Raw genomic sequence first — 25,078 nt, 5'->3', positions numbered from 1 at the left:
GACGGTCTTCCTAAGAGACTCCACGTTGCATCAAGTTGACATTGAAAACCAGCCAACACAAATACCCTGCTTTAATCCCTGGACACTGAAATGCCTTCCCGTTTTATTTCAAGGTAATCTAATAGATACTCACTTTTGGTGTTCCTGGGAAATACGCAGAGCTCACAGGGTGCGGTCTGATTCAGGACGTTCTGCCTCACTTCGCTAAGCCAGAAACACTCAGGTGACCCAGGCCTGGCGATGCCTCTGCCACCCTCTGTACACTGTCCCCAGTTCAGCCTTCGGTGACCATTTCTGTTGCTCACGTTCATAATTTGATTTCCCATGATGTCACTGGTCTCTTTTTATTTTTTTGCCTAACCTCTTCACCTAAAACAGGTGACTCTCTCTCTCTCTCTCTCTCTCTCTCTCTCTCTCTCTCTCCCTCCCTCCCTCTCTCTCTCCCTCCCTCCCTCCCTCCCTCTCTCCACCCTGCTTCCCATTTCCATTTCCCCATCTTTTCTTTTGAGGATCTGCATGCCAGAGAGCTTCCAGGTGATCCACGCTTGCACCAGGATGCCCTTAAATACTTAATAACTTGGGGTCCTGCTTTGAACTCAAGGGATTGATCCTCTTGACTTCCTCATCTCCTGAGACGGACCCATCCCTCTCCTGTTCTAGAGGCCATGCTGGGGATGGAGGTGCCGACTTCATCTAAGCTTTACTAGGAATATTTTCTAAGTTTGCTGTTTGGTTTTTATACTTCAAATAGCTCTTAGAATCAATATTTTGATGAGTGAAGTGTAAATGAATGAGACATATAGAATGAGTTTCCCCTTCGATTGCATGAGGAGAAATTCTGTGAGTTTCTATCAGAAAGCAAGAGCGTAACCGGGCACGCGCTGAGCTCCTGGGGAAGGCACGGCTACTGTTTCTGGCCGTGGTCACGGACCTCACCATCTTCATGACCTTTCTTCGTGACCTTTGCCTTTGGGGACTACTATTAAACTGTCATTGTTCCTTTTTAAAATTAAGGTTGCAAAATAGATAGAGATGCTAACCAGAAATCCTAGCTCTCCACACACGCAGTACTGTTTAGCTAGCTCTTGGTGCCCTTGAATTGGGTGCCAAAACAAGGTAAAAGTTCACTTTGGGAGATTTTTTCCCCTCCCTCCCTCGCTCCCTACCTCTCTTTCTTTCCTATCATGTTGTTGTTGTTGTTGGTGGTGGTGGTGGTGGTGGTGGTGGTGGTGGTGTGTGTGTGTGTGTGTGTGTGTTGTGAGACAGAATCTCATGTAGTTCAGGCTAACAAGAATTCAACCATGTAGCTGATAAAAAAAAGCTTCAAACTTCTGACCCTCCACCCTCCTGTTTGTCTCTCCTGAGTATTGGGGTCACAGGTACAGGCCTCTGTGCTCACTCTTGCTTAATGTTGAAGCTCAAACCTGGAGTTTCCTGCTTGCCAGGCAATCACTCCAACCACTGAGCTACATCCTCAGCCCAGTTAAGGCAACTTTCCTTCAGAATGAAGAACAGACATTTATTTGTGCTCAGGAACAAGCTCTTTTTTTTTTTCTCATGTCAAGTTTTGCTTTTATGGAGCTTATCCCAGCATAACAAGTGAGTTTGAGCCAAACAATCTTGAAGAGGGGGAGACGTGTCTTGTACCCCAACTGGAAGAATTTATCAATCAAGAGAATGCAGGTGGCAAGGCAAGAAGCTGGCTAACGGGCTTCAAGCTATAGCTCTTCACTTCTGCATGCTTTCATTTTTTTTTCCATCCAATTTTCACTGGTTATAAAGCTTTTTGTGTCATAATAAAAATGTAATAATGTTCCATTAAATTTTTTCTTTTTATCCTTTTGGCATTTGTATAATAGCAATAATAAGGGCAACAGATGGTTTTATCCACAACAAATAACTCAAAGAATTACATTTTTTATGCATGCAGATATTTATTTTGAAGGAAGCAATCTAGCAATCTAAACTGAGAGCACGGCTTTCCCCCAGCATATGCAAGGAAAGCAATGAACTCTTCCTTCCTCCCTCCCTCCCTCCCTCCCTCTCTTCCTCCCTCCCTCTCTCCCTTCCTCCCTCCCTTTCTTCCTATCTATTTCTATCATGTTGTGTCTTATCATCATGACAGTCTTCTTTCTGTGTAATTTTTTTTTGAGATAGGGTTTCTCTGCATAACAGCTCTGGCTATCCAGATCACTCTGTAGACCAGGCTGGCCTCGAATTCACAGAGATCCTCCTGCCTCTGTCTCCCGAGTGCTGGGATTAACGGTACGTGGCATCACACCTGGTATCATAACAGTTTGTAACTTAGGTGTGTACCTTAATATACTGCAATGGCCACATTTACAGGTTACCTTTGTTGGGTGCATTTTGGGTTGGGTTGGGTTCGTTGTTTCTAGACTGTCTGAATGAGAATGGCAAGTAGGTGTGGATTCGCTTCACTTCCCTAGTTGATGGACAGAAACCAATAGGAACTATGGTTTTCAGCCCTGGCCCTGTATTAAAGCTCTCTGGGACTCTCTTAATAATCGATGCCAGTCCCAACACAAGTCTAGCTGTAGGATCTCTTGAGGGTGGAATCGGGACTGTTAACATCTCCCTGTGTGATTCCAATGAATGCAGCTCCAGTGATAACCATCATTGACTGGGAAGCATGGCTTCATACCCCAACAGGGATCAGGGGCCTATGGAGAGCTTGAGGAAAGCAGCTCCACAGGTCCACATAGTCCTCAAAATTTCCTGGTGGTGCTGTGCCGCTGGGTGGGGACCCATACTCTAAGAACATGAAACGCTGTGTCGAGAAACTTGACATGGAAGTGAGTTCAGCGGAAAAGAGAGCCATGACTAATTAGCCGCGGGTGCCACTGTCATGGGAAGGAACAACTGTATTTGTTTCCTATGTTAGGAGACTCATGGGGTAACTGCCTTGCAGAACAATGTAGAAATGGGCCACCTCTGGAATGGTTGAGTCTTTACAGCTCATTTTCCCATATTCTGACAGGCAGAACCAGGAGTCGCTCAGCTACGTCTAGCACAGTGCTCTTCAGCTATTATAGGCAGCTTCTGCTGGAATCTACCTCTTGTGGTGCCTGGAATCTCTACCCATCGTAGATAGCTGATACCAGAGAGGAGTAGCTTGTCTTCCTGTGAGCTATTCTATCTGACCTGGGGGCTGGTTCTTAACGTGGGGTTAGACCTCGAATCCCAGAACATGCCTGTTTTAGTGGCATGCCCTAGAAGTCTGCAGATGTTCAGGGGTAGGGCTCAGGGCTGGAAGAAAGGAGCTGCAGAACACTGGCAGGCAACAGAACTCAGCCCTACCTGCTTCTGACCTCGCCCTTTGACCTCTGAGTGCTCCGTGGTGTTTTTTTTTTTTTTTTTTTTTTTTTTTTCAGTTCTCCAGACCTCTCCTGAGAAGAGAAGCTGTCCAGATTCAGATGCAGAATCAAACAACGGCCACGAAGAAACTTCAAGTGCCTCCTCTGCTAAAGCCGCCACAGATTGGTGAGTTAACTGCCTTGCTTATAGTATCTGGTGTGGCCCAGACTGACCTCGAATTCAGCGTATAGGCAAGGATGGCCCTGAACTTCTGACCCTCCTGACTTTGTCCCACAAGGGATTATAAGCATGCACCACCATGTCTGGTTTATACAGTGCCAGCGGTAAAATCCAGAGTTTCACGTAGATCAGGTAAGCGCTCTACCAGCTGACATCCTCGGTCCAGATAGGTGAGTCTTACTCATCTGAGTTCTCTCGTAAACCCAGGTGCTTCATGAACCATGTAGCAATTCCTACCATCTTGTTAATACGGTAAATTGGGAAGAGAGGAGCCCAAACATGTTTCCTTTAGAACCTCCAAAGTGATAAACCATCGTTCTATAGAAAGAAGTCTTCATTTCATAAGGACAACCTGAATTCAATCTTGACTTTTTTTTAAAAAAAAAAAAAAAGAGAGAGAATTTAATTATATTTATGTGGGTTGGTGTTTCACCTGCATGTATCTGTGCACCATCTGCATGCAGTGCCCCTGGAGGCCAGAAGAGGGCATTAGATTCCCCCAGGATTACAGTCACAGATAGTTATCAGCTACCATGTGGGTGCTGAGAACTGAACCCAGGTCCTCTGGAAGAGCAGCCAGCACTTTTAACTGCTGAATCGTGTCTCCAACCTCCAAGTAGAATAAAGTTAGTGCAAAAAAAAAAAAAAAAAAAAAAAACCTGATAAAACACACTGAAGTGTTCAGTCCACAGAAGAAGCTGGCACGCAGCACACAGTTCCCTTCAATGGGGGAAGAAGGCTGGAGAGAGCCAGGGGGAGTCTGTAGGAAGAGTCAGACATGAGAGAAGTGGTGTAGAAGATGAGGACCGCAGGGACGGGTGGAGGTTCTCTCCGCAGTCCCCCCATGCTCAGCACAGGATCGGTCTCCTCCCATGGGCATCTCACATAGCCGATACCCCAGTCATCTGCAGGCACTACCACTCCGTTCCAGTTGGGGAAAGTGAGTCTGGTGACAGCTGTCAATCAGACATCATCAGTGTCTCAGATGTGCATGCGTGCTGGGTTAGTCTACGTGAGATCTGGGTTCGATCCCTGGCTCTCTGAAAGTTAAACAGAAGTGATTAGTTCATGAAAAGAAGGGGAAAAGGAAAGGTCTCGCTCGGCTTTCTCGGATTTCCTACGGGCTGCCTGCCCTCCATCAGCAGGGGTGCATCAGGTGGTGCCATGCTGCGCTAGGGGGCAGACTGAGCTCTGAGTCTAGAACCGCTGTCTCCAGTAGCAACACCAGCTACTACTTGTTTACCATTAGCACCTTCCTGAATAACCGTTTTACAGACAGGAAGCTGCTCAAGCAGAGAAGAGCCACATATTCTAGCATCTTCTCACATTTAGAGATTGTAAATTACAGCTAGTGTCACTTACAAGAGAGTCAGGACTTGAACAGAGGCCATCTACGCCAGCATCCACACTTTGAGTCAGTAAATCCTACCGCTTCCCTAGGCTCCGGATGCCAAATGATTACTCCAGGGATTTGTTGTTGCTATTGTTATTGTTCTATCCATATTGTGTCTTTACTTGTCATGGCTTAAATCTCAAATCACAGTGAGCTAAGGAATACGTCATGATTAGCATGAAACTGTCACTCTTAGGTTGGCGGAGAATATTCCAGCACCCAGTTCCTCGTCTGCAGCCTCACGGGAAAGGTGGTCCCCTCTCTGTGTGATAAAGTGGGTTAGTTTAGCAGAGGAGAAACCAACTGGGCCTGGGAGAGGGAGTCAGGAGGTGCAGCGCTGCAGCTCAGCTCTGTTTTCTGTGTGAACCGGTGACGGTGTCCAGTGAATGACAAAATAAAAAGACAGGAGTTCCTGGGTTGTAGGCCCTGCTCAGATGATGGGACCCTCCATAGTAATGCTGGGAGGTGCTCCTTGCTTTAATCTCACCTGCTTGTAGTGAAGCCCTGAGGCTTTCTGTGTTCCATTTCCCACTGCAGCCAGCCTATTATATAAGAGGGACCCCAGGAAGGAGGCAAGGGCACACATCGGGAGGATGTGGATGGTTCTGCATGGCAGCTGTAACACACGCCAGAGGAGCTGCCTCACTGTGGACACCTCAGAGTGACTGGAACCCTCGTGATTCAGGCAGCTTGAGGAGAGTTGGCATCTCACAAGAGGGAAAGACAGGCGCGTGTTTCTTCCGAGTGTCCCTTGTAGCTCTGGGGCTGCAAGCCAACTGTCCTGACCTCAGAATTGACAAGCCAGAGAGGCAACCTCCCAGTCAGCAGGGCCAACTGTGGGCCAGATTTCCATGTGGCCTGTGAAGTACAGATTGCCACAGTGCTTGACAAATGCTCCGTGTAGTGAGTCCTTTGTGGGAATACACGGCAGCGCTCAGAGGACTAATGACAGTAAATCCCCCATTAGATGTCTCAGGTGGTACATCCACCTGTTAGAGGCGATGGAGCAAGAGGGAAAATGGCGGCATGGAGAGAAGGGAGCGAGCAATAGTCGTCTTAGGAGATTCTTATGACATGGTGGGCCCTATCTACATGTTACTCTATTTGGGTAGAAAAGAATGAGTTTTGTTAGCAGTCGTGGGTTCAAATCTTACTTCTGCCACTCCAGGCTTTACTATCCTTGGTGTGTTCCTCCCTTTCTCAGAACCGAGACTGCAGGAGCAGAGACAGCTGGGACGGCTAGAGAAAAGTCTCTGTGAAGGAGCAGGCACAGCGCTAGACACAACAAGGAAGGTTGCTGGGTTGTTGATAGTGGTAACAGAAATAGTAGCAATCGTAGTAGTAATATTAGCATTTAAAGCTGATGTAGGAAGGGCCAAGACCTCATTGGTGCAGCACTGGGATTATAGTCCAAGATAAACACCGAGATTTCCAAATCTTTGACAGATGTTTACTCTCTACTTTGACTGGAATGCCAAACTTCATTTGTGTTTCTGGTTCTGAACTCAGGGGTAAATCCCAGGTTGACTTCAGGCCCTGGACTCACCCTTGGCCGTGGGGCCAGGATGTGGCTAGCATACATGCCCACATATAACCTTCTGAACTTCGCTGACTGTTAAGTGTCTTCTTAAACCCCCAAGATGGTTAAGCTATTAATTGGTCACATTTATTTCCCAGCCCTTTGAAGCTAGGAATCTTATCACCAGCTGAAAGGGCTTCAAGGAAAAAATATGTTTTGCGTTATATTTTTCCTTGTGGATTGGCTTATGGCTGTACATAAATATTTATCTGAACTATTTCAACAAACCCTAAATCATCAGCAATCCTTCTGCAGAGGACCCTTTTGGAAGATTTGTGTATGTCGAGAATGTCAGCAATCTCTTTATAGTACCAGATTCCAAGGGCCAGAGGCCCTTTGCAAATATTTGGGAGGTTTTCAACACATCTTTTACTTTCCAAAATCTGTGCATCTCTTCCTACTGATCCTTTGGATAGGATTACCCTGCCTGGCCTTTCTTTACCTGTTGGTGTTGTGCCGTATTTCAAAGTCTCAATCCTGTGGCACCTCCCCCAGGGCCTAGAGCAGACACAAGCAGAAGACTGCTCCAGACAGAAGAAGGATCAGGCTGTGCTCCAGCCCCAGGGTGTGTGGGAACTACTCTGGGGGACAGTGACCGGTCCAGTGGGAAAAGACTAAGACTGAGTGGGAGCGGAGTGAAGCAAAGACATAGAAGGACCTGGACTTGAGAAACCTCACCACAGTGACAGGCAAAGGGGTACCACTCTGTTGACCAAAAGATACAAACCAATCCTTTGATTAGACATTTCCCCCTGTACAATATTTTTCCATTTTGATTAGTTTTTCTAACATACAAAAATAGAAATATTTCATGCAACAACCCAGATTTCAGATAGCTTTTTAAAACTTGGAGTATCTGGTGGTGATGTGTTGGAATAGAGACAATGCTGTCTTCAGTAACTCCCTGCTTGCTGGTTTGCTCATCTTTGCTTAGCCATGCCAGCCTTTGCATTGGAATGTTGTCCTCTGTGTCCAGGGGCCTCCGCCTGGTAGAGGAGACAATTCAGACTACCAGCACTGGAGCTAAAGTGTCTCTGTCCAGGTCCGTGTCCAGCTAGCTCCATGACCTTAGAAAAGTATGCTCCTAATAATTTCACCTTTGCCGTATGGCTGGTGTGGGAATAGACATGTACAGGACTACCCGGCCTGCCATAGGTAAGCAAAATATTAGTTGTGATCTCTTTATACCGCGAGAGACAGTCAACACTAGAGCTGAAACTGGCACTCATTTCTGCGACACACAGAGCCTAGAACGTGGACTCTTAGGCCGTAACAGACAAGAAATAGTTGATGAGGGACTATGTTTTCAGGGATCCTAGTTCTCTAAGGTTTAACTTTAGTATGCTGGTTAACCTTTACACAAAACGCGCTGACTTTCTTCAAAAGCCATCAGTACTAAGGAAATAAGTTTTTCTGAGCTCTCCCCTCCAAACTCAACATTTAGAAAGGTACTTACTTCGTTGTTAGTTGTGTTTTTCCCCCCAGAAGTTCAGCTGTGAGCAGGCGGCTGTCTAAGATTCATTTCTCAAGCTAAAGTCAGTCGCTAGAGATTAGCGCATAGGAACTTCTGCAGAGAGGAAGTCGGGGTGCCTGTTAGACAGGACCCTGGGCCTTTCTGAGCTGATCCCCACCCCTCCCCCACCATGAGAGTCAGGGCTTTGTGCTCAGTGCCTCCAACATGATGGCCTGTTTGTGAAGAACCAGTTTCCAGTGTTCCAACACACTTTCTATATGCTGCAGTCACAATCCCACCCCTCCAGGTCTTCCCAGAGGCAACTGGGGGACGTGGGCAGGAGATTTGTGGTTAGGTTAATGCACTTCTTGTAGTGGCACTTCAATGGTATTTTAATAACTAAAGCTTGCCTGAAGATCAGAGAGTAAAACAGTCCCACTGTCCAGCGTTACAGACCAGGCAGTGGTAACACACACCTTAATTCCAGTAACCACACTAGTTTGCCATAGAAACCAGGCTTTAGTGATGCTCACCTTTAATCCCAATCCTAGAGAGGAATATAAGATGGGAGGAGACAGCTCTCAGACACAGTCTCATTCTGAGGTTTCCTGGAGGCAGGACCCCAATATCTGTCCCCGAGTTTTATCAGTCATGCTTCAGTTTCCATCAGCAAAGTTGGTCACAAAGTTGGATTCACTGTTTCCTGAGAAAACTCGCACATCTATAAAGCCACATTCAACTTCTGTTTGGATAAATAGCATCTAAAACTGAGTGACAGAGCCAGATTCTAAAACAGCAACAACAAAGAGTTCTTTAGGTTTGCACAGTAAGAGAAAGATAGTGCTCTTTTTGTATACAAATGATTTCCAGTCTGAAAAGACTCCTACTTTTCAAAAAAAAAAATCTATTTCCTCAGCCTCCCCCCACTTCTCTCTTTCTCTCTCTCTCCTCCCATAACTAACGCCGGCATCTCTAAAGTCTCCTTCCTCCTCTAAAAGGCAATTTCAAATAATGACAACACGTGGTTGGTTCTGGCTGCTTCTCAACCCTTGCTCCTCCTCAGCGTTCCGGGAGTGTGCACAAGTCTGGCAGGTCAGTGCTTCGATCTGCCGTGAGACCCTCGCCATATGCGGCCTGGGGATGGCGCTCTGCCAAAAACACATGCCGGGTCCATTTTGAAGGAGTTAAGAGAAGACACTCAAGGAAGAGGTGTTACAAGAAATATTTTCCCTTCATATAAAAATGAACTTTGTGGCCGGGCAGTGGTGGCGCACGCCTTTAATCCCAGCACTCGGGAGGCAGAGGCAGGCGGATCTCTGTGAGTTCGAGGCCAGCCTGGTCTACAAGAGCTAGTTCCAGGACAGGCTCTAAAAAAGCTGCAGAGAAACCCTGTCTCGAAAAACCAAAAAAAAGAAAAAAGAAAAAAAAAAAATGAACTTTGTGTGTGGGTATCCTACCACAAATATTTAAAAATGCCAAGGTCATCGTCTTCCAGGCTGAAAAACACATGAACTTTGCACGTTTCCTAATTTTATTTCATTTTCTCTGTTTTGTGAGAAGGAAAAAAAAAAACTATTAGTATTTAGTCCCAAATTGGTTTTGTGACTCGCAGCCCCTGGCTCTTACCTGTGAGAACACAGATCTACCAAGATATTTTCCATCTGCATTGTCCCAAGCAAGCGTTGGCCATGCAATGCTAAGCCTCTCTGCACGCATCTCAGGCACTGCTCTGACTTGTCTCCTGGGTCAGGAGATCCAAGAGTGGCCTATGTTTGTTCTTTTGGGGAAGAGTGTGATGGAGAACTTCGGAGAAACAGAGATTGTGTGAGGTTGCGATTGGGAAGTTAGATAATAAACAGCCCCTGATAGGACCGTTCTAGTGGCCAAGATCAACACAGTCTGGATGTGGGCAGGAGTAGCCTTCCTGCCTGCCCCTCCCCAGAGGGCCCTTTGTGTCAACAAGCACAGCCAGCCTCCTGGCCGGCTCCCAGACTCAGAGTGGGGCTATCATTTTTGTTTGCTTTGCAAATATCTTAATGGGAAGTGGTTCAACACCACCTATGGGTTAATCTGAGGGCTTCTGCCTGGCAGCTGTTGACTCGGCAAACCACATGGCTGCTCTCCGGTGGAGGGAGCCGAGCTGGCGCGCGCTACCCAGTGCCAGGTTGAGGTATCGTCTTTGCCTCTTGGGTTTGCAGACTGGCAGGAAGCACCTTGGTGTCCTTTATTTTTAGTTTGTTCCTCCTGGGAGGGCAGGGCTGCTCCTATCTGTGCCAACTGTGCTTTCGCTTCAAGGCAGGGGAGCGGCTGAAATTTGAGGCAGCCTCCTTCCCCTAAGCCCGTACTTGCAGAATCTGCGATTTGTATTAAGTGTGGCGATGGTGGAGGCGGTATTGCGGGAAGATCTAGTGGGCCAGCACACGGGGAGCCCCCAGGGAGCCCCCAGGAAGCTGCAGTCTGGTCTTCACCTGGGATCTGAAGAGCTGAAGAGCTGCTGAGCATCTGCAGATTCCCATTCTGCTAGTCTGTCAGCTCTGAGAAAGCCCAGACGTGGCTTTTGTGCATCTAGAGGGGCCAAGCATGCTTCCCAGAGGGACATGGCCAAGCCATGCCTCTCTGGATCTGTGACTTCTGAAGTGACACAGACCATTCCCTTCTCCATGCTTCCCTCACTGAGTTCTGGCCAGGGTGAGCTGACTCCCTCGAAGCCGGGTAGGGAAGTCCGTGGAGTGATAAGGTCTTGGAGACAGCTTCCAAACGCCATGTTTGTAAGTGCGCAGAAAGGTCAGACTGCTCAGTGGGCGAGCTGCCCGGTGGACAGTGCACTCCTGCTTGCAAAGTCTTGCCCTTTTTGGGGGTTTTCACACACACTTGAGGGGTTGTTACCCACAGTGAAGTCCCAGAGGTCACCCCACGACCTTCTGATGGATGAGAAAACCTTCCTGAACCCACTCATTTTCTCAGGGCCTCAGTTTCCCCATAGTTAAGAGCAATTGACACAACTGCTCCCTCACCAGGTCAGGAAAGATCGATGAGATAACACACACCAAGCGTGTAGTGCCTCATCTGACACACGAAGTCCCCCGTGCCTAGGAACAGCCAGTGTTATCTTGGCAGCACGATTGTTTCTTTATGGAAGCTTTGTTGGTTACTCCAAATCCTTTAATATTAAGCCAGAGCTAAATTCAGGAAAGTTTGAATATCAAAGTAAAGAATGCTGAAAAGAAGATATAAACCCACCGATTAAAAAGAATTCAGGAGTCTACATTAATAGGAGGAAAAAAAGATAGGGAAGGTGTAAGGAAGCTCACATTGTAATTAAAATGTGAAATAATAAACGTAAACTTGATGATTGAAAAACAGACATTTTCAAGTTCCAAAGCTATCACTGCTCTAGGCAGGAATCATGAATGGGTGCTAAAAACAGCAGGCGAAAGACTAGGGAACAGCAAGCTATTTTCACAATGTCGGAGTAAATCCCCATAAGAAAGCAGTTAAAGGACACAGAGGAACCTTGCAGAAACCACTTTGACCAAATGACAGCATCACAGTGATGGAGCCACCAGACCGCACGGGCTTCCTGAGAAGAGCGTCTTGTCTGTGGATTTCCTGCCAAACGAGCATGACCTGGATTTAATACCGAGGAAACAGCAGACAGACCCCGACAGAGGAGTCTGTTGGAAGACAACGGGCCAGTAGGCTCCACAACAGAGCAGAGAGGGGACTGAGGGCTCTCTCAGGTGGAAGGAAACATAACTGGAGGTGACGCCAGGGTTTGCTCTGCCACAGAAGTTGTCACTGGGATAGTATGCAAATTCCGAACACTATGGAGTGGGACACAGAGTCTTGCTAATAATATCAATTCTCTGGTGTCAGTCACCACATTCTGGTAAGAGCGCACCCTCCTTTTGAGAAACAGACAAATAGGTAAGAGATAAAGGAGTGTGGGGTTTCTCCAAAGATCCAGAAAAAGTCCGTGTGTTTGCGTCTGTCAGTGCTCCTGTCTGTTGGTGACAAAGCAAGTAGGTGCCTGGCCATGGCCTGCTCTTCCTGCCTCTCTTGTAGAAGTTTAAAACTTAGCCAAAACAAGAAGTTAAAATTAAAACCCAAGTCAGGTCCCCTTCATCTCACAAACTCACCAGCCTCATTCTCTTCGAATGCATCATGATTTCCATCGCTCTTGCCAAACTGTAGTAGAGTGTCTAAGTTTCAGTGTCTAGTGTCCTTGCTTGTTTGTTTAAGACAGAATCTTTCTAGGTAGCCCTGACTGGCCTGAAACTATGTAGACCAGACGAGCTTCGAACTCACAGAGATCTGCTTGTCTAGGCCTCCAGAGTGCTGGAAGGAAAGGCGTGCGCCACCAAGCTTGGTGCTAATTCAGTTTTTAAAGGGCTAAATCTATGACTCAATACAGGTCCACCTATAAGCGACTCCAAGGCCCACTCCTCAAGTGGCTGTAGTCCCAGCTACTCAGTAGGTGGAGGCAGGACTGTTTCCTGGGCCTATGAGTTCAAGACCCAGCTGGACGACATAGTGAACTCCTTTGGAAGACAAAGCTACTCGGGAAAAGCAGAGGTGACACAAAAGAAGCTGCTTAGAGGCCTTGTCATTGCTTCCTTGCATTTCTGCATCTAGGAACTTCTCTCTCAGAAGTAAAGGGTACATCTTAAGCGGGAACTAGAAAACTTTATTTAAAGACTGTGCTTTGTTTCTGACTTCTGGATCTGCACATCTTCTTATTTAATTCTTGTAAGAACCAGTAGATCTTTTTTTGCTTTTTTTCCTAAAAGCACAGATGTGATCATTTTCTCCCAGCCCAGCGAGGGTTTTTATTTACAGTGTATTGATGAAGAAAAGGAGGCGTTGAACTCACTTGGGCAAATGGAAGCACAGGCTGCCCCCTTCCCTTTGACGTTCGTGAAAGCGACAAATCCCTCTTCCATATAAGCGTGTTACTAGAAGTATCCGAAAATGCTTAAAGAATTAGTCATCACTTACACGAAATTCACATTCGACTGGGTATCTTATCTGTGTTTTATCTGACAGCTGGAGCCCTAGTAGTTTGGAGCTAATTATGAACCATGTGCGTAGCATACGGAGGCATCCTGAAGTGTGGCCCTACGCCTTGACCAAGTGCTCGCACACTCCTCTGGTTCTGGCTGCCATCAAACAGAGTTTTCCTACCCTTTAGCAGTCTTGGAAAACACATTCAAAGCTCCCCATTACTGATGGTTTACCAAGGTCTTGACTCAGCTGTCACTTTCTGTAGCCACTTAAGCTACTCACAGCCTCTCCTCCAATACTTTCCGGCCCCTTCCTCTGCTTTTACTTTCTTTTTGGGCTCTGACTTTTATTTAGCATTCTGTAGTTTTTATTTGTTTCAACTGCCGCCCACCTCTGTTGGGAACTGGGTTCCCAGCAGAGGAATCTCAGGCCCCTTGTTCACAGCTTTATCTTCAGGGCCTAGAATGGTGGAAGACTAATTGAAAGGTGTTTGTGGGATGGTGGATGGACGAATGCATGGACGGACAGACAGACGGATGGATGGATGGTGTCCAGAGAGCTATGAGAAGGCTTGCATTGCATGGGTCATACGTATTGCTCTTATAAAATCTAGAGAAGGCTTTCTACCAAGTCAGATCCTATGCATGGCATGCTGTGCATTCCTTAACACTGGCCCGCAGATACAAGGTAGGTTTAAAGGTCAGACAGGGCTCAAAGGGGCCCTCGTGATATAGCAGAGCATTTCTTAATCCGTTCTTGAATATTTTCCAGAACTTAATGTTGACTGCACCAGGTGTCAGTCATCAGGATCCCCGATATAGTGGTGCAGTTAACTGATGTGTCCTATACAAAACAGTGCTGGGGACAGAGAGTCCAGGCTCTGTAGCAGCCAAACCCAGTTTATATTTGGTTCTGAGTCGTACTGCTTACTCAGGCAGGTAGCCCAGCTTCCTCTCCCTGATCTGTGAAATGGGGGTGTTCGGGGACCTAAACCATCAGCTGTGGTTTGAGGATGAATGAGGCGATCCCACCAAGCCCTCTGTACTCCCCAGGCAACAAGAAGGTTGCTTCTGTTGCTGCCCTGGTCTCTGGTGACTCCACCCCCACCCTCCCCCCACCACAGAGCCTTATGAAGCCTTGCTCAGCCCTCCCGCCCAGACTGTGGCCCTCAGACAGACTGTGCTGCCTGCCTTCAGATCACCGACATACTTGTCACTGTTCCCAGCCATTCCTTTTCCCAGCCAAAGGCTGGGTGCTGATAAAAAGCCCACGACAGCTTTCTAAGTGACTGTCAGTGGAATGTCACTTGTCCAATAAGGTACCTTTCTCATCAGGAGGAAGAAAAGTCTCCGCTCCCACCTCGGGCTTTTAGAGTGACAGCCGCCTGCGATCGCGTCGTGCAGAAAAGGGTAGGAAAGAAAAGAAGCGAGACTCTAAGAGCTCATAAATTAACACTGCAGGCTCACGGCTGGAGAAAAGCAATAGGGTGAACAACTATGATCATCTATAAAAGCCTAGTAGGATTCGGGAAATTAGCCTAAGTCCATAACCTAACTGGCTCTGACTCAAAGCAGTACAATAGGAAACGTTCATTAGCTCTTGGAGTCCTTCATGTGGATTAGTCCTTGAGCCATGTTCTAAGAGAGAAAAACACGTCTAGTTTAGAGCAATCACGTGTCCACATACTTAAGTAAGATTTGCATTTCCAACTCCTTCAGCGATAACACTGACTGGTGAGAGATAGGAGATGTGTGTTTCAATGTTTTTATTAAAATCCTGAGTTATTCAGAACAAATGAGAAAAATAAAAACATAAGCCAAGCTGTTAGATGCAGTTCTCCTGGGTCCCTGTTTTCTAAACACATCCTGTTAAGTTCCTTCCTCTTCTCTTATGCCTTTTGTAGTTCCATGGTGTCATATAGTAAAGCTCATGACAATATTTTCCTCTTGATAAATGTCAGGGAGAAAAATGTCAAGGCACCGGCTTCTGACAAAAGCTGTGAAGATTAAGAAAACGGATAGCATCTAGTGTTGGAGATACAGAAAACAGCACCTTTCGTACATTTGTGGCTAGACGTTAAGCTTTGTTGCTTTTTAGGGAAGAAACTGATGTTGTAGTTTAAATCCTTAGAGGAGAAAAAGGACATTCTTATCCTTAGGCCCAACAACTTCACATCAAATATTTATCCCAGGGAAATAATCATATTAGAACTCAGAACCACATCCTCTGAGTGAGTATTAAATAATGATTCCTTATTCATAATGTGAGAAATGGACACAATGTCTATATTTAAAAATATATGATTATTTAATTCACTTGTGGTAATCACTCAATGCAACACTAGATAGCCGTAAATATGATGGTGTAAGAGAGGCGAATGCAATTTTTAATATTTAAAACATGATTATTCAATTTTCTTATGCCAGTCACTCACTGGAACATTGTGCAACCATAAGTATGATGGTTTTATCTTTGCATATGTGGGTATTATGTAGTCACGATATATAAAATATGCTCAGAATTATAAAAGGGAAGGTTAAAATGCTGATCTGAAAAGACACTATTTTTTTTTTCTAGATAAGAAGATTATCCCCACCTGTATTGTCCTCTCCTTTGGTACCTATATAAGAGACAGTGCAGAGGGAATATGTATCACTTTCCATCACAGAACATAGTCTTTAGTCAGAAAGAAAAAGAGAGAATGGGAAAGATTTTGCTGCCAGGTCGGTTAGCTATTTATTTTGGTCAGAAAAGAAGATGTTGGTACATATTCATAGATTAGTGATTATGGAGATTCAGGTGCCTGGGTTCATAACTGTCCCTCAGCTAAGAAATAATGCCAGAGCTGGTGAACTCTCCAGTAGGAAGAGCTGATGGATCACCAGACAAGGAACTCTGAGGTCAGTGACTTTGCTCACCGCTGTGACCAATCACCTGAGGAGAGGCCCTTAAGAGAGGAAGGCTTTATTCTGGCTCTCAGCTTGAAGATGCAGCCCATCCCACCAGAGACACAAGTGGCGGAATAGGATGTCATTGCTTACATCTCGACATATCAGGAAGCAGACAGAGAGGATGCTAGCATCCTGTAGGCTTTCTTCTTTTCCTCCCTCTGTTTATTCAGTTCAGGACCCATGGGATGGTGCTACCCACATTCAGGTATCCCCTCAGTTGAGCATCTTCGGAAAAGTACCCCCAACACATACCCATTAATGAGGTACCTCATTAACACCCTAGTTTAATCTAAATTGGCCATGGAGGCGAACCACATCATGGTGCTCGCTGTTCTTTGTGCTGCCCCCTTGATCATTTCCCCACCAAGTTTCCTCAGCAGATGAGATGCAGATCCTCAGCTTGTCTGCCCGGTTGCTTGACATCTGCCCCTCAGGGACAGGAAACTGAGTTCCTTTGGTCCCATGTCCTCAAAGGGACAGGGACAGGCTGCTAGTTATGTTGAGCAACCTTTCTTCCAGAGCTGCCACCTGAGAAACAAGCTTGACAGAAACGCTCCTATGTTTAGAGTCACCAGGGACGATGTGGCTGCAACCTGCCCTGCTTTGAAGTTAGCATATGCTTTCAAGTGCGCAGTGCTAATACTGGTCTCAATTCATTTAGGCGCCAAGAAGTTGTAATTGATGCAAGACGAGACATAACTTTCGAAATGTAATCAAAATTAATAAAAAGTACACGGAGAAGGCAGTTTAAGTAAGGTTTAGGAAAGAGAGACTCAGCTGGGCGGTGGTGGCGCATGTGTTTAATCCTGGCACTAAGGAGGCAGAAGCAGGTGGATCTCTGTGAGTTCAAGGACAGCCTAGTCTACAAAGCAAGTTCCAGGACAACCAGAGCTAAACAGTGAAACCCTGTCTGGAATTCTCCACCCCCACCCCAAAAAAGGAAGAAGAGATTCAATAGGCACCTTCTGTGTCTCAACTCTCATCTAAGGAAAGACAATAACAGTCTAACCTGACACAGGAAGAGAGACCAGCTGTCAGACAAGCCCGATGATGAACCTCGTCCTCTGACGTCACTTTCTAATTCTACAGCACTTTAGTCTCTAGAATGTATGGACCAGCTAGTGAAGGGACAGATCTGGTCCAATTTCCTGCCCCTTGCAAAACTTACACCCCATCATCCTGCTTTTCAAGTGTGCGACTCCATAAGTTTGGTTATAGTGTAACTCTGATACCCCTGTCCATCATTCCTCATTGAACTGACAAATGGAATTTCAGAGCCTGTGAAGCTGAGGCCCAGACCCTAGCCCGTAGTGACTTCCCTTCCCGCTGTGCTACCAGCACAGCGTGACAGAGCCAGCTGGCTTCATGATCTTCACTGCGGAAGAAAGATGCCAGGCACTCTGAAGAGAGCATGTGGTGAGCCAGCCTTGGTACTGCCCCTCATCCGTCACATGAGAGAATTAGGTGCCAGCCTCTTTGTTTTTGTTTGTTTGTTTGCTTGCTTTTTTTTTCTCCCTAAGGTGGATTCCTAGAAGAAGGGTTCTCGGTGGTGGCTGGGGTTGTCCATCCTCTCTAGAGCACACAGTTAAATGCACCAACTGCATGGAACCCGGAGGCATCTGCAGGAGAGACTAGCAATGTTTCTGAGAGGCCCAGCTGCCCCGGACATGTGTGGTGAAGGGAGAGCCTCATAGTCCTCTGATGACAGATTCATTGATTTGTAAATCTTAACAGAAATTGAAGACTTATTTTTTTAAAACTTTTTTTTTTATGCAGATTCGAAAAGCAGTGTCTCAGGGCTGGGGAGAGGACCAAGTGGATAAAGGAATTCCTGTTAAATGTGAGGGTGGATTTCAGTCTAGAACTCATGTAAAGCCCAGGCAAGCAAGCAGAGAGAGATGGGGATGGACCCATGGAGCAAACTGACTGGCTAGGCTCACCGAATTAGCCTGCTCTAGGTTCCGTGGGAGATCCTGCCTCAGTAAATAAAGAATGGACGAGAAAAATACCCACTATGAACCGCTGGCCTCCACACACTCATGTGCACATGTGCCTATCTACACACATGCGATCATGCATACACATATGCACAAATACTACATGTGTAAACATGCAGAAGAAACAAACCAATATTACATTTAAAAAATGAATGCTCTCTTGTTAGTTACCTAATCGTCAAACCTTCCCAGGACCTTACCTTTCTGAACCACATTTCTTCACTACTGTAGGTATAAAAGTGCTTGACTCAGATGATTGTCAAGATCTCATTAGATATTTAAGAGCATTTTAAACACCAGAAATGCAATATTAATAATTAGCTGATTTAAATTTGCTGTTAAGGATATTTTTCCTGGCCTGTGTGGCCATACATTTTGGAATTTACCCAACTTATACTTGTAGTTTGATTTTTCACTCTTTTGGCTTAGCGGGGGGGCACCACCCAGAAACCAAATAAATCACATATACAGAGGCTTACTCTTAGTTTTAAATGTCAGGCCTTAGCTTGGCTTGTTTCTTGCCAGCTTTTATTACCTTAAATTGTCCCAACTAACTTTTGCCTCTGGGCTTTTTCCTTTTCTTACTTCTGTGTGTCTTACTTTCTCTTTTTCCATGATGGCCGGGTGGCTGGCCCTAGTGTCCTCTCCTTGTTCTCTGGGTCCTCCCCGTCCTCATTTCTCCTTTTATTTATTCTCTCTGCCTGCCAGCCCCGCCTATCCTTGCTCCTGCCTCGCTATTGGCCATTCAGCTCTTTATTAGGACCATCAGGTGTTTTAGATGGGCACAATAACACAGCTTCACAGAGTTAAACAAATGCAGCATAAACAAACGTAACACACCTTAAAGTAATATTCCCCAACATGTACTAACATTTACCAAATACTTAGTGCCCCGGGCACTGAGATAGGTGCTGATGAAGAATGTGCAAAGCAGCCGTTCCGATCCCTTACCTTCCATGTGTGAGGCGTGCGATGCTAAAAACTGACAGTCCTTTCCCCGGGTCTTGAGGGGTTTTTGATGGGTGTACTATTAATAACCACCGCTGAGATGTATTCACAAATGGTCCACATGTGTTGAAATGAATTAATCAGTTTAATTAACTAATAATATTTAAAATGTAGCACTGGAGGTAACCTTAAGATCAATTTCTCCCAGTTTCCTCGCTTTATAACTGAGGAAAGCAAGAATCCAGAATACTTGAAACTTAACCAGAATTACATATTTGTGTGTGTGTGTGTGTGTGTGTGTGTGAGAGAGAGAGAGAAAGAGAGAGAGAGAGAGAGAGAGAGAGAGAGGGGGGGGGAAGGAGGGAGGAAGGGAGGGAGGGAGAGAGAGAGAGAGAGAAGGGGAGGGAGGGAGGGAGAGAGAGAGAGAGAGAGGGAGAGAGAGAGAGAGAGAGGGAGATACCAGGGATACTCGGGCAAGGTCAGAACACAGATTTACCCTCCCAGGCCAGTGCTTTTCTCTTGCTGGTTTCTATCTGAGGCAGGATCTATGTACACTCCTGGCGGGCTTCCAATCTGCAGTATTCCTCCCACCTCTGCCTCCTAAAGGCATATCACAGGCATGTGCCTCTAGGTCAACTGAAAGATGCTAACTCAACCTTGCTTTGTGCTTTTGACTAGGCTCAACTCTGCCAAAGTTTTTTTTTCCTATGGAAATTTAGCAGTTCCCTAGATGTTAATAAGTTCTTGGTCTGGTAACTTCAGATCCTGTGATCAGCCCTGCCTCTGCTGCAGAGGTCCAGTGTGGACTGACCGTGGAAGGGGCATCCCTGTAGCAAGGAGACTCTTCCACACCACACCACCCACCATTCCCAAGCCCATCTGACTAGGGGACCCATGTGTGCCTCTTGCTACAGGGTGTGGCAAATTCCCTGAGCAGAAAACACAGCCTCATATCAACCTGGCAAGCCTGGCATTGCTCCCTAACGCACACAGCTTCAAAGGGGCAGTTTCCAGGTCTTACGGCTGTAGGTAGCCTGTGGATCTGTGGGACTACAGAGAGGCAAGGCCAGTAGGAGGCAGCTTTTGCATGGACAGAGTCCTTTTGACCGAGGACTGGCACAAGACGCGACGGGAGCTGAAGGGATAAGTTTGCATATCTGTTTTTGGAGGAAAAATGATGTTTTTTTCTCAATAGTAATTTTATTAGTTTTTATTGTAATTTTCAAGCCTTTTACAGATTCTGATTTTTATCATCCTTCTAGGCATCTGCAAGCCCGGAGTTCCCCATCAGGCTGTGATGTTGTCTCAGAACATGTATTTAAGACAGCTGGGCATCCCAATGCTGAGGTAACACTTCCTTCAGTCTGGCCCGAGTCCATGGGTGTGGAGCCTGTCTGTGACTGCCTGACCCAGTCATCCACACATGAAACTTGTAGTGATATTTTTGAAGTTTTTGAGACAAAAGCTTAGCTAAAGAACCTTGGTTCAGTGGAGAGACAGGGAGGCACAGTGAAGGGAGAATCAAAAGCCTGGAAATTCGCGGCTGAGAATAAACGCGGCTGCTCCCTGAGGTGATTTGAGTCCTCCCTGCTGCAGATGGTGGAGTCTCTCTCCGAGAGAGGACCTGAGGTTCTCTGGTAGCACTTTGATACCCTGCTTGAATTCAGCACGTGAAATGGAGGCGTCTCTCTGTGACTTGGAGCCCACAGCAGGCTTTGAAGTCTGATCCAATTTTTGCTGCCTCCTATTTGATGTTGAAAGGGTGAAATGAAGAAAATGTACAGTTTTTGCCAGTAACTCTGCCGAGCATATGTAAGATTGAAAGAAAAAAAAACAACAAAATCCTCTGGATGATGTGCTTAGAAATGGTAGGCAGATTAATACCTTCCTATTCGTCTTCTTGTTCCTCTCTTAAGGATAGAAATGAAGAGGAGAATTGGCACGTGTCTGGTTTTCTGCCCTGCACTAAGTAGTTGAGGGGGGTGTTAGTGCTGAGGAAGAAATAGGTGGCTGAAGTCAAAGGTGCCGCGGCTTGGCTCCTAACTGCCCCAGGCGAGGACCGTCACTCAGTTCTATACAAGACACAGCGAGCATGCAAATGCCATCAATACAGTCAGGGCCAGGTCCCTTACTTTAATGGAAACCATGTCCTTAAGGCTACTTCACCAGAGGATGAAAATGGCACTTCTCTCGCTCCTTCTTTCGCTAGCTCTCAGTTGCTGGAACTGATGTGTCGTCTTCCTGGACGTGTTATACTGCCCCAGCTCACCAAAGACCGAACACCTGCGAAGGCGCTCCCACACCCGGTAAGGAAGACATTTGGAGTGCATGCCGTTGGACCGTTTGCATGCTGGTATACGTGCCAGTGCGTTGTTTATGAAGCCCTGTCTAGAAGTCAGGACCTCATTAGATGATAAGATGATGTAATGTTAGCAGGAAGCTATGAAGCCTGGGAACAATAGTTATATTAAAAAGTAGCTGTTTACCCCAGACAGTGGTGGTGCGTAAGTTTAATCCCAGCACTCTGGAGGCAGAGGCAAACAGATCTCTGTGAGTCTGAGGCCCTCCGGGTATACAAAGGGAGTTCTAGGACAGCAAGGGCAACACAGAGAAACTGTCTCAAAAACAAAAAGTGGCCGTTTAAGATTGGTGTGGTAGCTCAATCCCGCTTAGGAGGCAGAGGGAAGAAGACCTGCTTTGGATATACAGCAAGTTTGAGTCCAGCCCGCGCTACATCAAGACTCTGCTTCAAACAGCCGAAGTATATACATTCATACATACATAAGCGGTAGCAATTTACCTTCCTACTCATGTGCTTAAATGAATATCAAGGGCCATACTTCCCTTGTAAAGCCCTGAAATTATTCCTAAGCTTCTTTTGTTAAAAAAAAAAAAAAAGAAAAGAAAAGAAAAAAGAAAAAATCTATATTGCAGCAGAGTTAATCATTCAATCACTCAAGGGCAAAATCTCTGGTTTAGTAACGAATATGAACTTGGAGAACACCTCTGCATTCTGGGTAGCAAGGCCATTTACCTAGCAAAAGACACACGTCTCACCGCTCGTCTTTGGTGCCAATAAATTCTGGCCCCTTTACAAAATTCCTTGCTATGGAATATGGTAGAAGTCAGTTTCAGGCTTGTGGGCAGCTATAATCAGTGCTTCTGGAAGATAAAGTACAGAACATGATTGTAGAATATATTTACGAACAGATATATCCTTAGCTCAAGGAAAGAAATCTTGCGGCTGGAGAGACGGCTCAGCAGTTAAGAACACTGATTGCTCTTCTAGAGGACCTAGGTTTGATTCCTGCCCACAACCATCTATAACCCCAGCTCCAAAGAATCTGAGGACATTTTCTGACCTTCATGAGCACGGGACACACACACACATGGTCCACATACATACATGATGCCAAGCATTCACTTAAATGCCATTCACTTAAGATGAAATAATAATTGAAAAAACGAAGAAAGCTCTCCACTTCAAATATGGTTGCCAGACTCAACGTCAACCTGGTCTGTCTTGCTGAGAGATGTAGTTATTTCTCGGCTCTCTCCACAGTCCTTCTTACCTGTTTTTCCATCAGTGGAAATGCAACATAATGGGAAGTGGAAATGTGGATGAATGAGCCCTGTCTCCCAGCCCACGAGACTTGTACTCTTTGCGACCCTAGGGTGTGTGCACTATTGGAGAGCCTTTCCCGTGACTAATGTAGTAGATGCTGACAAATCTGAAGACTCAGTGTTTCCTCACAGCCAGGCAGTGTTCAGGAGTGTGGCCATGTTCTGCATTACACCACACGCAGTCCCTGGGCTGTAGATATAGCTTAGTCAGTAAGGTGCTTGGCTCTCCAGAACCCACAGAAAATCACCGGGCTCAGAGGGAGGCAGAGACATGAGGATCCCCAGAACTGCCACCTATTGTCTAGAGCTCCAGGTCAACAAAAACCCCTGCCTCACAAAGGTGGATAGCTTTTCTGAGACTGGCACAGGAGTGTCCTCTGGGTTATGCAAGCACATGCACACGGGTACACACACACACACACACACACACACACACACACACACTCACCCCATGCCTTAAAAACAAATAGAATACATGTAATTCCCTAAGAATAAAAGTCAGTATGGATTGAGTAGTTAGAAACACAGGTCTAAAGTCAGGCCTGTCTGGGTTCACATTTCTGCTTTCTGGGTAATGGTAACCAGGCTATGTAATATATTGGTAACTTTTCTCATCAATTTGATAAAATGAGTTACACATTTTGATAAAAAAATTGAGTGTGATGGTATATGCTTTTAATTCCATACTTGGAAGGGGTTTGAGTCCAACCTGGTCTACATAGAAAGTTCCAGGCCAGCCAGGGCTACATGGTGAAACCCTGTGTCAAGAAGAGAAAACCAAACAAAGCCAAGTGAACAAAACTCCCCAAAGAGGGACAAAGTGTTTATTCTGGCTAACAGTTTAAGGCAAAACAGTCCACGTGCAGGGGAAGCCATGGAGGTAGAGTGTGAGGCAAATGGTCACACGGAATCCGCAGTAATGGATCCCTCCCTTTCCTCCCATTTTATTCAGACGTCATTGAAGGCTCCCTGTGCTCCTATGCTGGTCTCTCTTTCGGGCTCTGAGTTTCTTTGGTGCCTCTTTCTCCTTCAGAGGTTAATGGACACCCTGGAGAGAGTATCTGCCAGGCAAGTGCTGCAGAGGCCACAAGTTCCCTTCCTTAGTCACTTGGTGTCACTGTGAAGAGACACCATGACCAAGGCTACTCTATTTAAAACAAAAACAAACAAGCAAACAAAATGTGGTATTTAATTGAGGCTGGCTTACAGTTTCAGAGTGTTAGTCTGTTATCATCATGGTAGGAACATGGTACTGGAGCAGCAGCTGAGAGCTACACCTTGATCTTCAGGCAGAGACACACACACATATACACACACACACACACACACACACACACAGAGAGAGAGAGAGGAGAGAGAGGAGAGAGAGACCGAGAGAGAGAGAAGAGAGATGAGAGACCTGAACGGAGACTCGAGAGAGAGAGAGAGAGAGAGAGAGAGATGAGATGAGAGGAGAGAGAGAGAGAGAGGAGAGAGAGAGAGAGAGAGAGACAGACTAGGCCTGGCAAGGGGCTTTTGAAAACCTCAAAACCCACCCTCAGTGACACATTTTCTCCTCCAAGGCTACACCTAATCCTTGCAATCCTTTCAAACAGTTCCATGCCCTAGTGATTAAGCATCCAAATATATGAGCCTGTGGGAGTCATTCTTATTCAGAACAGCACATTGGGGCTGGAAAGATGGTTGAGGGGTTAAGAGCACTGGTTAGCTCCCAGAGGACCTGGGTTCAATCCCCAGCACCTGCATGACAACTCACAACTGTCTGTTAACTCAAGTTCCAGGAAATCTAGCATCATCACACAGACATACATTCAGGCAAAACACCAATATATATATAAAAAAAAATTTTTAAATCATTAAAAAACAAAAACCACCATACTCCCCCAAACCACCATAGTCTGGTCTTGTCCCTGACATGTAGAAAAGTTCATTACAAAGCCTATGACATCACTTCTGCCTAGATTGTTTCTGCCCAGTCTTGGCATGCTCCCCTGTGAGAGTTAGATTGGGATGTGCTTTCTGTCACTGCCAAGTCCTGGCGTTGGCCCAGGACATCAGGAGCACAGCTGCCAAAGACAGCGAGGTGGTGCTGTGTCCTTAGCTTCCAGGACTCAAGCCCATGGCAGGACTGAGAAATGAGGGCAGAGAGACTTTGATCCTAACTTAGGTGATATCATTTGTAATACACATAGACTCCCCTGTTAATCTTAGCCGTCTACTTTATTTCATTCTAAACTCAGCTTTAAAATCAAACATAGAATGGTTTTATGGTAGAAATGGTTTTTCTTTTTTACTTCTGTTTATTTTCTGAAATTAGGTATAATACTTTTTTCTGAGTTTGGGGTGCGTGCGTGTGTGTGTGTGTGTGTGTGTGTGTGTGTGTGTGTGTGTGTGTGTGTGAAAGAATTTCTATATAGCCTTGGCAGGTGTCTTTGTTACTTTTCTATTGCTGTGACAGCATCATAACCAAGGCAACTTATATATGAAATTATTTTATTTGGGGTCATGGATCCAGAGGATTAGATCCGTGACCATCATGGCAGGGAGCATAGCAGGCAGTCAGGCATTGTGCTG

General features: G+C 45.9%; 1 protein-coding gene across 1 annotated transcript in view; it reads left to right on the top strand.

Annotated features, from left to right (window-relative positions):
* Positions 1 to 25,078, top strand: part of Myo3b (myosin IIIB) — a 293,201-nt gene that overhangs the window by 205,287 nt on the left and 62,836 nt on the right. The window contains exons 28-30 of the mRNA XM_038338032.1: positions 3,393 to 3,501; positions 20,143 to 20,227; positions 21,090 to 21,186. Of these exons, the coding sequence (XP_038193960.1) occupies positions 3,393 to 3,501; positions 20,143 to 20,227; positions 21,090 to 21,186 (291 nt within the window). The remainder of the gene's footprint in view (positions 1 to 3,392; positions 3,502 to 20,142; positions 20,228 to 21,089; positions 21,187 to 25,078) is intronic.

Source organism: Arvicola amphibius, chromosome 7, assembly GCF_903992535.2.
Source record: "Arvicola amphibius chromosome 7, mArvAmp1.2, whole genome shotgun sequence".
NCBI lineage: Eukaryota > Metazoa > Chordata > Mammalia > Rodentia > Cricetidae > Arvicola > Arvicola amphibius.
The sequence above is the reverse complement of the archived record's forward strand: the minus strand, read 5'-3'. Positions and strand labels throughout refer to the sequence as shown.